General features: G+C 34.9%; 1 protein-coding gene across 4 annotated transcripts in view; it reads right to left on the reverse strand.

Moving 5' to 3' along the window:
* Positions 1 to 13,671, reverse strand: part of FAM227B (family with sequence similarity 227 member B) — an 83,523-nt gene that overhangs the window by 61,985 nt on the left and 7,867 nt on the right. For all 4 annotated transcript variants that reach the window (XM_072043262.1, XM_072043261.1, XM_072043260.1 and 1 more), the window contains 4 exons: positions 11,049 to 11,147; positions 10,177 to 10,278; positions 9,360 to 9,486; positions 6,861 to 6,992 (listed from right to left, as the gene is read on the reverse strand). In XM_072043262.1, coding sequence (XP_071899363.1) covers positions 6,861 to 6,992; positions 9,360 to 9,486; positions 10,177 to 10,278; positions 11,049 to 11,147 — 460 coding nt within the window. The remainder of the gene's footprint in view (positions 1 to 6,860; positions 6,993 to 9,359; positions 9,487 to 10,176; positions 10,279 to 11,048; positions 11,148 to 13,671) is intronic.

Consider the following 13,671-nt stretch of genomic DNA (forward strand, 5'->3'; position numbering starts at 1 on the left):
ATATTAAGCTGCATCTGTTTCATATGCTTTTAATTCTAAAGGAATAACAAAATGGTCTGGCTGAGATGCATGAATTTTTTTCTGTGACCAGACACAAAGTCTAGTACACAACCCTCTTGCCAACATACATTGGATGGCAGACAAAAATGACAGCCTGCAGCAAATCGCACAATGGACATCTCAAAGGAAACAATGCAAAAACGTAAAAAATCTTCACCGCACACTCATGCTAATTGAATTTAATAGGAAGCTCAGAGTTATACTAGGTAAAAGTTGCAACAGGTACTGAATAAATCCTCAAATGGTGGAACCTATACTCACAAGTACAGAACTATGTAAGAGCCTATATAACTGATCTGAACCTTCAGCTAAGATCCATGTGACCTGATGAAGAAGAGACATTTTACTTTTCTAGCTATTAAAGTGTTCAGCTAAGTCCTACATGACTGAAGAGTTACATCTGTTCAGTTTGCCTACAAGTTTCTTGGTATTGCAATTTCTGCTTAAAGATCACCAAAACGTAGCTAAAACAGATCCTGGATGATCACTGCAAACTTGGGATGGAGTCAAGTCAGTTACCAATGGATTTATATGCTCTACTTTTCATTACAAGTGACAAGAGCCAATCATTTTTTTTCTACATATCAAGTCACTTCTTTGTAACTGCACTCAAGCAAAACTGTCTGCAACAATTCTCTTTAACAAATATATACTTTTTAAGAAGTATTTGTTTAACAGATACCGTGATTTGGAAATAATTTGTGATTTTTGACTTGCTAATATCAAACATCAAAGTGTAGATATAAACTAATCTACGCAGAAAAAATTGTCAACACAGCTACATCTGTAAAGCGTTGCTATGCTTTTGCCAGTTTATCTATTACTTGTTCACTAAACATAAGACTGTACTATCAAACTAAGAAATTTCTTTCAACTTTTGAACAAACAGTCTTAAAGGTTAGGACATACCCTTGTTTGTTTTATTCCAGTATCTTATGGAAAAGGTGAACAGAAAAGCTGGATCAGATCATCTTGATCAATTTTCAGAGTACTTTTAACTTAGAAAATCTCTTCTAGAAACAAATAAATTTTCAGCTGCCTCCATAAAAAAGGGCCTACTGCTAAAAAGAGAGAATGTTCATAGCAATGACCAGCAGTAGCAAACTATTAAAAGATAAGGATGAATCAAACAAAGGAGAGATTCTACTAGAGTTTAACAAGTATTATTCAAATAAATGCCAGAAATCCCCATAAAAGCCTTTCATATCCATTATACTATGATGCAGTCTCAACTTCCATCATGCAATATACCATACGGGAGGTAAAATGATTCATATGAAAACAAACAGATATACCTTTGAGGATATGATTTGGTATTAACCTTTATAACACTAAAAGTTCAAGAAAATCCAAAGAAAATGGGATACAAAAGCCATTGTACACTGTAATTTATTTGTTATTGCTACAGATACCTTGGTTTTAATCTAGCTTTATTGTTTGTTTACCACAGATATTACAAAATATAAATAGGCTGTGTTTCAGAACTGAAATATAAACTCCTGTGGTTTAAACAGCCATTCTGTTTAGCTACCTTCAACAACTACTCACATTTCCCAGAAACTGTTCCATTACACAGGCTCTGAATTTTAATTAACAAGGTTTTTCTTATTTCTTATCTTTTGTATTAGTGTTGATAAATACTTTGTGACACAGAAATGAGCTAATCTCACTTGGGGAATCTTATAGAAGACTGCAGAATCTCTATGCTTGGAGACTTTCAAGACCTGACTGGACAAAGATTAAGCAAATCAGTTTGAATTCAGTGTGAGCTCCGCTTTGAGCAGGAGATTGATCAAGTGACCTCTCTCATCCTTCCAACCCAAATAAGCCCATGATTCTAGATTAAAGGAATTTTTTCTTAAAATAGCCATATAGAATTCAAAGTTCAAACTATTTGAGCAACTACATAAAACACATTTTCTATGTTAGGAAGATAATCACACATTTGCCTTGTAGTAGATCTATAATAATTTGTATACCTTTATAGGTATGCAAAGTGGTGTAAATACATTCCATAAAACAAGAGATAATGACAATTGGACAATTTCCATGACCTTTAAAAGATGAGATGTGTTATGGTACAATACAGCCTCACGTTTAGTTTTCTGTATCTATACTTTTCTGTACTTTAAACCAACACCATGCATGTCATCTGCAATAATCAGATTACTAAATGATTAATCAAGTCAGTAATAATTGAAATACACTTGCCTACATTTTAAATGGCTATCTGAAGAAAAGAGACATTTTCTTTATAAATAAGATGGAACAAAATTTACGTTCACATTAAATCAATAAAGTAATAAGAAAACACCAGCATTTCACACTCAGCAACCAGTATTTGAATGGTCTAAACATTTCATAAGCCTATGTAATTTAACTCCTCAATATTTTTTTAAAAACATACAAATTTCGTAACATTTAACATATGTAGAAAATGAAAATGGTAGGTTAGTTGATTCTTACAAAATCAGGGAAACTCTCCTAATCAGAGTAGAGATACATACTCATAAATAACTATTATACTTATTAATATTTATATGTTAATATTAATTATATTATAATTAATTATAATAATTATAATATATATTATATATTATATATATTATAATTATATAATATATATAATTATATTAATATGTTATTAATATTTAATAACAAGAACCAAAAATTCAACTGTTTACATCACTAGATGAGTTTTAAAATGTTAACAGTTATTTAATTTTTTATTTAAAACAGGAAAGAAGCATAACTTATTAAGAGAAAAAAAAATAATTTCTCTGCGCCGTTAGCAGAAGATTAGGACTGTATTTAAACCAGAAACTCAGAAGGGAAAATATTTTAACATGACATTCTATTAACTTTAATGATATTCAGATAGTAAAATTTCTGGAAAAGCTTTTTAGCAGTGTACATTTAAATTAACAGTCTTACATAGAATACAATTGCAGAATTTAATTATAAAAATTGTCAATCAATCAATCACATATCATTAAAGTTACCAAGTATTAAAACTTGAGCTCCTTAGATAGCTTTGTAATACCTGTCTGAGGAAAGCTAACTTGTAAATCTCATTCCAGACAATGAAATTCTGTAACTGCTTACTTTTCAGACCTAAATAAAGAAGACTGTTTCCTTCAATTCTGTTTAGAAGGCAGATCCTAGTTTACGAATATTGTTTTGTTTTATTAGGAAATGGTTTTACTAAGAGGCCCAGCACTTGACAAGTTTGACTCATAACACAGAGGGGAAAAAAAGAACTCAGCTCAGAGGAAATTACTTCCTGATGAGAATAATGTTCCTTCAGCAGTAACCAGAAAAGATTACTTTGAATGAATATGCATATGCTTGTCACATAAATTTTACAGTGCTTTAAGACTGAAGTCCAACACAGAATCACAAAATCACAGAATTGTTGAGGCATGATGGAAGGCACCTCTGGAGGTCATCTGGTCCAACACCCCCACTACAGCAGGTTGCCCGCAACCATGTCCACAGGGCTTTTGAAGATCTCCAAGGAGGGAGACCCCAAGGAGAGCTCCATTGCTCTGTCACCTACACAATAAGGAAGCGCTTCCTGATGTTCAGGCAGAACATCCCGTGTTTCAGTTTGTGCCCACTGCCTGACACCAGGCACCATTAAAGAGTCTGGAGCCAGCTTCTTTGCACACTCCCTTCAGGTTTTTATAAACATTGATAAAATCCTCCAGAAGCCTTGCCTTCTCCAGGCTGAAGAATGCCAGTTCTCTCATCCTTTCCTCATATAAGATGCTCCAGTTCCTTTATCATCAATGTGACCTTTCATTTCATTGTCTCTCTTTGGTCCATGTCTCCCTTGTCCTAGGGAGCTCAGAACTGGATGCAGTACTCCAGGGCAAGAATCTCCCTCCCTATTCTAACTAATTCAGTATTATCTTCATTCCCACATTCCCATTATAAACATGTTGCTTTTTTATTTATTTTTTTTTTAATAATAATGTTACATGTTTTAGTCAGAACTCAGGACAGACTCCCTTCACAGTTACAACAGGTTGTCTATGCATAAACGCCATTTACTATTACCTTGGACAGCACCAGTTTTAATGGATACAAAGCAAGTCATTGGCTAGTGGCTGCTGAGTCATGATTCATCTACCAGCCTTTGAAACTTGGTTCTGCTACAGATTTCTCATATAACTTTAAGCAAGTCACTCTTGATGTCCTACTCCCTACATAAGAAAAAGAGGTACAAGTCTGATATGTGCTGCTAATACATTAAAAAATATGGCCACACTAGTTTTACACTGCCATAATAATCTCAGCAGGGCTCTAGTCAGCAAAGAGGATGTTGCTGAGTTTCTACCCAGACTCACATTTCTGTCAGTGTACAGGACACCATTCTGTCACAGCCAGATTGTTCTGTGTTTTCATGCTAGCTAACAAGGCTAGCTTGTTATGTCTAAATGAGTTGCTGTGTATGCATAGTACAGGAACATAGTAATAAGTGTATTGCATACTACAGGAACACTACATGCAACCTCCAGAGGAAAGAGAACATGTGGAAACCATGGACACTCAATTCTTGTGTAGGACACTAAATTATTGTGTAAGATAGCTAACTTGCCTATACAATCAATTCCTATCGATCTCACTGGAAATTAGGCAACAGAGAGGATCCGGGAAAGCAAGAAGCTTCTCAGCAGTTTTAAGTAAGAACAAGAGATTATTAAACAAAAGTGAGAGCGTCCTGCAAGCTTAAAGCAATGTGGTAGAGCACAGAACAGGATATTAATAGGAAGAGTTAAAATAGTAAGGCTGCTCCCTTTTATTTTATTTTCATAGGAAAAAACAAGTCGTTCTATCTTCTTTTGGAGCGAAGTATTAAGACCACATAGCTTCAGTGACTTCAAAAATTACTGCCATTAAAATAACCTCAGGCTAGAAGTATTATTATAATCAACAGCTGAGGTGATTTATTGAACCTGCTCCACAAATAATCACTTTCTACTCAGTTTCATACTGTTGTTTTCATATACTAGCAAAGTACTATAAGGTTCAAAGGGCAAAGGAAATATGATTATACCAGAACAAAACCATTGGAATTTATACGTCATGCAGATGTTTCCACCGGTTTTAGGTTTTCTAAAAGCATATTGTATTTTATACCCAAATGTTTATCTGACAATTGTCTTCAACAACATAGATATATTTCTGTTTCTAAAAACTGTACTGCAAACAGAGCAACACACCAGAAATGGATTTGGTAAACAAGAATTTCCTTTCAAAACCATAACTTGATGAAAATAACACAGACTCAATTTAAAAGAAACAGCAGTTTTTGCTTTGTTTTATTTTTTCCCAATTGTACTTGAGAAGAAGTACTAAAGTAAAAAAGGAAAATGATTTAGGAAAGCTAACAGACAATATGTAAGTGAAAGTGAAATTATTCACTTTATTTAGCCACAGGTGTATGTAGCCAATCCATACAAAGATTCTACAAAGCTGTAATTTGTAGAGACCAAATCCTTCAGATTGTTATCAAGCAACTCTCCTTGTTGCTTAGATAGCCCACCCCACTAGGAAAAATCCACACCATTCTCTTAAATCTACGTTACAAGAGAAAGCTCTGTGAGAATGATGGCACACACTAGAACACTTCCCTGTCTCTTACATGTCCACAGTATTTCACTAATTCAAGGTTTCCTGAGTACAGCATGTTCCAAACTTTCTCTCCTAAACATTAACGAGTACAAACTACTACCTTTTCTTAAATGTTTAACATAACTTTAAAGAAAACTTGTCAGTGTAATATTGAAAATGATAGAGGGTGGGGAGCAGGAAAAAAATTGCACAGAGATATCTTAGCCCATTCAGGTAGATTCCATCACCAAAAATTCCTAAAATCATTCTTCAGCTTAAGACTGGCTATGAATATTTCTATTTTATATAGCCAATTATACACTAGAAAATGCACAACCAAAGAATCACAGACTTCACTGCCTTAAATGACACCTTTGATGCAAATTTATGAGTTTTCATCTGAATTATTTTGCAACAAAAATAAGGTTTTCTTACCTTGGTGACCTGATAGTGATCTAAATCCAGAATTAGGATGAGCCCATTAAAAAAAAAGGAGGGGGAAAAAAAAGGCAAAGATGGGAAAAGTTGGGGCAGAAGGAAGACTAAAAGTAGCAAGAGAAGACTGGCAGCCTAAAACAATGGCTGTAGCTTCCGGAAGGAAAACTGAAACTTTAGACATGGGAAATATGATAGAAGAATCTAGCCAGCTTGAAGAAATAAAATGTCGGATCACACATTCAAAAAGGGAGCAAGCTAGAAGCATCAGCACAAAAAGCTTGAGATAAGATGTTAATACAGAAGTAGTGAGAAAAAACAGTGGTCTAATATCAAAGAATATTACAGCCAAAGATCTGGTCCACCACGACAGGGAAGACAAAGGGGAAGACAGCGAAAGTGAGAGCCAGCAACAAGAGAAAGGAATGGGAACAGTCATAAGTAGTAGAGGACATGACCAATTGAAACCATCAGATTTTACTAGCTGAGTCTTAGCTTCGGCAACTTCTTTAAATACCTTGTAAAATTGTTTATAATAAAACACAAGTGTCAGTATATGGGAGGATATATGCTTAGAGTTGATCCACAATTTACCATAAATTGCTATGACATTTTGATTCTGTGCAAAATAAAAATATTACTAGTAATTTATGTTGACAATTAGATTTTGCAATCTACTATAAGTTACATTCCAATATTCACAAAGTAACATGCATTATGAGATAAAAAATGTTTATAAGACTTACAGGCTGCTGCAGATCTGGCAGATCCATGAGCCCGTATGTTAGCAGTAGCACCTTCACTATTAGGATTTACTGTGGAAGCCTTAAAGCTCTCAAGATTCCATTTCTCCCATACACATTTCCTTGGTTTCAGACCTGGAAAACAAAAATTAAATTTAGAAAAATGTTGGTGTTACTTTTGAAAATTACCCCATGAATCTTTCCAAATTAAATTAAAATTATTTTATTTCTTTCCTGATTCCAATGTTCAAATTTTTATGCCCATGCTCAACCTTAAGCTTAGGAGCCACGCCTGTTTAACTGAAATATAGCCATATATTTAAAGTAAACCAGCATCTTTATGGACAGATTTTGCTATCTCCTTTCCACTTCTGCTTGGTTTTGCACATGAACGAATATCCGTATTTTGTGGTTGTTCTAATTCCAGTAATTTAATACATTTGCATATTTTTTGGTGAGGTTGTGAATTACTCTGGCAGCAATACATAATTTACTTTACTCAGTGGTTTTCAGTGTTCATTCCAGTAGAATTTTGCACAGCTCCCACACTATAAATTTCATGCAGATACGGAATCTCTGCCATAGCAATAGTCTTCTAGTTTCTTGGGGTTTTGTTGTTGTTGTTGTTATGTTTTGTTTTGTTTTATTTTTCAGTCTGACTAAATTTTGGTTAACTCTGTCCATCATCTCTTTATAGTGGTTACACATTACAGACTCTACTGTGGGTTTATCCAGCTCTTCCAAGTTAAAGGCCCACTTGAGGTTTGGTGCACATAACCTTGAAATACGTAAACCTTCTCTAAATTAGATTTTTCAGGGTATTTTTTTCTATACATAATTTTCTCTGTCTGTAACTAAAAAGAAAATTCTGCCCAAGAAATGGTGACTGACATAGAGAAAGGTTTTGAGAAAATGTTTTTGTATTTTGTGTCTACTTCAAAAACATATTTCTATTGCATTTGTCAATCAGTTTCAACATACAAGGTAATGAATTCCACATTGTTATGAAACCTGAATAAATGAGCACTAAAGATATAAATCTGCTCTAAATCTAAGTTTTGGAATGGATATTAAGTAACGTATACAATCTAAGAATCATAAACTCTTACTGTTAAGACAGTAAATACAGATATTTGATCACAATACTATTGCAAGAGAAGCTTCTAGTATAGGTACAGTCAAAGCACTGTAAGAATATTTTATACAAACTGACTGTTTTTTTCTATAGAGAGATCAAGGAATGATCTCCTAGTCTTCTGTTTAACTAAAATATATATATATATGATTACTATGCTCAGCAGCTTTTCTGGTAATAAGTACAGTTTTTCTCAGGGCTTGAATTTTAAGACTTGTATCCTAACTGCATTTATGTGCTTACCATAGATTCTTCCAAAATATTTCTCCTACAGGATATCATGAAGAAAGAAGTGAAATTAAATCTGCATTCATCAGTTCAATTATAAGCTATGTCTTCAGATACAATTATATCCTTGCTGGATAATTCTGCAATAGTTAAGCACTTTTACAGCTAAAACAGTTATTCCAGAACAGTCACTGCACTAAAGCAACGACTGGGCTGGATTACAGACTGTATATAACCTTAAAAATAGAGTACTTTCTTTTCAGCGTCATCCTGATAATCACCAGCTCTAAAAAGATTATCATTTCCTATCCACTCAAACTTTGAGACATAAAAGCTTTGAAAGACAGAGACATCAGAGCTCATATAGTTCTAATACGACACGAATAAGGGGGGCTAAATTTTCAGATTTAACTTTGCCCTGGAAATAGCTTCATTTAATGGGGTAAATATTTAATTCTCATCTTATACATAATCTTATCAGGATATACAATCATCTTATACAGGAACATTTCCAAAAGTGTAGGTAGATTGTATCATGATAGAGAGATAGAAAGACAAGCAGGTTCTGTGAAATGTCTCACATTCTCAGCAAGACTTCCTCACTATTGAACACCGGAAGGTCCAGTTCAGCTTATCTCACCATGCAAATAAATAATTAGAATGTAGTATGCTTCCACAGTATCAGCTGCGTTCACACAATAGAATACTAAACAGGTTTGCCAAGACATTTATACAGCATAGTTTAAAGTAGGTTATGTACTTTGACATTGTTTTGCCAAAAACACTTTGAAATGTCAGATCCAGTTTTATTTTTTCTTAAACTAGAAAGAGAAATAATGTCATGGATATCCAGCTCAGATTCTTTTTCTTCATTCCAGACTACTGTTTTACACTGTTTATTCATATTTATATACCAATAATAATAAGAATAAAGATATTGTTATCAGTGCTATTATCAACATTATCACCTGAGCACAGACTGGCAGCTTTGACAATAGTATTCCCAGTACTGAATTTTCTATATATGTATATCATTACTAGGGAAAAAAGCATTAGATTCTCACTGAAATGTACATCTGGTGGCCTGGACAAAATATGTCTCATAAAAAAATAAAACACAAAAGAACAACTACCAGTACCTGATATCCACTGAAAAATTAAGTCTACCAATCCATCCTTAAAATCATCATCAAAATTTTTAATGGATTCAGGAAACACTTCACAGAACGTGACATAGATGACTTGTGACAAACAGTCAGGATACACCTACCAAAATAAGAATAACACTGTATCTACCCAGGTGACAAGAAGAGCTTTCATATTACGTTTTTTTTTTTTAGTTAATGTAAAAATATTAAAGTGAAGTGTAGTAATTGCAAAGCCATTCTGCTAAAAAAAAAAAAAAAGTACAACCTTTTATTACTTCTGTGAAACTTTAGGCAACAGTATCATCTGTAAGGGAACTGATTTGGGAACTCAATAATTTGCTTAGCCAATGTATAAGTCTAAGTCCCCAGATAAGACTCAGATAGACAATACTAATTTAAACAAATTATGTACTTTGAATGAGTCGCTTAGGGCTAAAATTAGGATGCAGAATAAAGCATTACATTAATAACATATTAAGTATATTAATTTGTTATTATTTAGCTAATCACAATAGTTAATTAAAAACAAGAAAATTGGAAATATCTCATCTTTTAATATTGTATTATTCATACATTATGTGAGCCAAAATTTGACTTTTGATAAAGAAGTGATAAGTTCTCTCTTTTCTTCAATATTTCTGTTTCCTCTCTTCTACTTACATGCATGTATCTCCAGTTCTATTTTGTACCAAATGCTGCCAAACTGATTACATGTAAATTTGTTTATGTGACATATTAATAGTTTTATGAGCCCAAATATAGTATCTCTATATATATCATTGAAAATACTACGTAAGTGTTCATTTACCTGAAAAAAAGTGTCTTTAGCCTCAATGGGAACAGGAAGAAAAAGCACCACAAAGTTTTCTGCAATTCTACCAAAAAAGTGGTCTTGATCTTCTTGGTTAGGCTTCAAAGGGAAAAAACAAATCAGGAGAGAATACATCAGCGTAAATTCAGATATTGTTGTGTGCTGATATACTGACGCAAGAGATTACTGAAGCTCATGGTTATTCACATATGATGGGAGGCATTGACAATGCAAAGGAGCACCACTGAAACACTTATTCCTAAAATAATTCCACCTCTTCCTACAATATTTTGTTCTAAATATATTAAGAGTTGTTTTTTTTTTTGTTTGTTTTTTTTGTTTGTTTTTTTTTTTGTAGTATATTGCAGTAGTTCCTGATTCAGAATAGCACTTAAGAACATGAGTTATTTGAAGCATATGTTAAATATATCAGCTAATAATTAAGATGGACTCTAAGTGCTGTACTGAATCAAAACTGGTGTACATAATCATAGTCTCCTACCATGTGAGTATTTTCCTTTTCTTCTTAATAATTGTGACTACCCAAGATAATAGAATACATACATTAACTTATGTTTGTAACCTAAATATTGCAAAATCATATCCTATGTAAGTCCTAGCACCGTTACAACTGTGTAGACAATTTTGATCTAAAGGCATTGTAAGCATCGTGGTATACACCTGCTAACTAAAGTAGCTCATCATGTGCTCAACTACTGCTGTTTAAAGGTACATGTAAAGTTAGTCTTGGACCTACATTTGATGTAATTAATCTTAATTAGTAACTTGCTGCATTTTTTTACTTACAGAATCTATAGCTTATTTCTTTGATAATAACAGACCAAAGAATGCCTTAAATTCATCTGTACCTTAAACTTTTGGAGAAACCACCACCAAAAAGAATCCTGAAACACTGAAATAGATGATGTTGAGAGAAACAACCTTCTCCAAACTTTAAGAATGTCTTTCTGTCAAAACAACAGTAAAACATTTATTATATTGAGATTTAAAAACAACAACAACAACAAAAAATAGACAAAAAGTACAAAGATTTTCATTTCGAACACAGTCTACAAGAAAGTAGGAAACTTCTTTCAGTTCGAGGAAATACTGATGGAAAAAAAGCTTGCAAAGGAAATGCTTAGCTTTTACTGAGAAGAAAAGGTACCTTTGGGTAGCTCAGCATTAAGTTATCAAAATATGGGGATTGATCTGCATTTGCTGGATACCTGCAAATCTCTCAGCAGTTTAGTGCTTTTATTTTCTGTAAACCTTAAACTAAAAGTTTAAATATATAAAAATATATTATTGGATATATATATTATCCAAAAAAGACAAAAACTAAAGTAAACAGAATGAATAAGACAGCAAGTCACATTTGTTACATTAAAATCCTAACATGATTAAAAATATTTAAAATCACAAATATTGTAAATTACCACAACAGCAAAGCAGATAGAGACACTGGATTAACTTTGACATTAGGAGGCAAGCACTGATTCTAAATTGTGTCAGAACTCTGTACAGAAGCACTAACATGATCTTGATATTCCTTGCATCTTGGTTAGCTCTGTACATTTGCACATATTCAAACAAAAATCTTAAACCAGTCTTACAATGACTTTTTAAAAAATGACTTTTTAAAAAATGTGGTATTCAGAAAGCTCTATGAGGTTCTAGCTTTGTATTAAAAACAGAGCTATTAGGAATAGCTGTAGATTATAAACTCATATGAGACTTTTATCCAGTCTAAATAGTAAGGTCAGGTTTATGAAAAAAAAAAAAAAAAAAAACAGTTTTATATTTTGTAGGACTAGAGATTATTTCTGTATTGATATTGTACTTTCAACTTAAACAAGAATATTTCTGTTTGTATTTAAATATTTTTACTCAGAAAAGTTACACTCATTCACAGATATGCTTTGTGTCTTGTCAGTGGGCCACTATTTAGACAGAATTTATCAAAGCTGCTCAGTAATCTGAAATTTAATCTGAAATTTAAATCCATCCTCCACTCGGCACTACTTCTTTCAATCAGCATGACAGTATTTGGACTGGGACAAATGACAAGAATTAACAGTTTCTTTCCTTTATAAGTATATTCATTCAGAAAAATGTAATATATAAATAACATAACATTTCCAATATTCTTCAACTGTTTTAACAGGATAGACCCGGTGAACTATAGGCCTGTTAGTTTGACCTCAGTGCCAGGGAAGCTCATGGAGCAGATTATCTTGAGTGTCATCGCGTGGCATTTGCAGGGCAAGCAGGCGATCAGGCCCAGTCAGCATGGGTTTATGAAAGGTAGGTCCTGTTTGATGAACCTGATCTCCTTTTATGACAAAGTGACACGCTGGGTGGATGAGGAAAAGGCTGTGGATGTGGTCTACCTTGACTTCAGAAAGGCCTTTGACACCGTTCCCCACAGCATTCTCCTCAAGAGACTGGCTGCTTGTGGCTTGGACTGGTGCACGCTTTGTTGGGTTAGAAACTGGCTGGATAGCCGGGCCCAAAGAGTTGTGGTGAATGGAGTCAAATCCAGTTGGAGGCCAGTCACTAGTGGAGTCCCTCAGGGCTCAGTACTAGGGCCAGTCCTCTTTAACATCTTTATCGACAATATGGATGAGGACATCGAGTGCACCCTCAGTAAGTTCGCAGATGACACCAAGTTAGGTGCATGTGTCGATCTGCTCGAGGGTAGGAAGGCTCTGTAGAAGGATCTGGATAGGCTGCACCGATGGGCTGAGGCCAACTGTATGAGGTTCAACGAGGCCAAGTGCCGGGTCCTGCACCTGGGGCACAACAACCCCAAGCAGAGCTACAGGCTGGGAGCTGAGTGGTTGGAAAGCTGCCTGGAAGAGAAGGACCTGGGAGTGATGGTGGTCAGTCGGCTGAATATGAGCCAGCAGTGTGCTCAGGTGGCCAAGAAGGCCAACAGCATCCTGGCTTGTATAAGAAGCAGTGTGGCCAGCAGGGGTAGGGAAGTGATCGTCCCCCTGTACTCGGCTCTGGTGAGGCCGCACCTCGAGTACTGTGTTCAGTTTTGGGCCCCTCGCTACAAGAAGGACATTGAGGTGCTTGAGTGAGTCCAGAGAAGGGCAATGAAGCTGGTGAGGGGCCTGGAGAACAAGTCCTACGAGGAGCGGCTGAGGGAGCTGGGCTTGTTCAGCCTGGAGAAGAGGAGGCTCAGGGGTGACCTTATTGCTCTCTACAGGTACCTTAAAGGAGGCTGTAGTGAGGTGGGGGTTGGTCTGTTCTCCCATGTGCCTGATGACAGGAAGAGGGGGAATGGGCTAAAGTTGCGCCAGGGGAGGTTGAGGTTGGATGTTAGGAAGAACTTAATTGAAAAGGTTGTTAGGCATTGGAATGGGCTGCCAGGGAAGTGGTTGAGTCACCATCCCTGGAGGTCTTTAAAAGATGTTTAGATGTAGAGCTTAGTGATATGGTTTAGTGGAGAACTGGTTAGTGTTAGGTCAGAGGTTGGACTAG

This window comes from Anas platyrhynchos, chromosome 11 (assembly GCF_047663525.1).
Source record: "Anas platyrhynchos isolate ZD024472 breed Pekin duck chromosome 11, IASCAAS_PekinDuck_T2T, whole genome shotgun sequence".
NCBI classification, from domain to species: domain Eukaryota; kingdom Metazoa; phylum Chordata; class Aves; order Anseriformes; family Anatidae; genus Anas; species Anas platyrhynchos.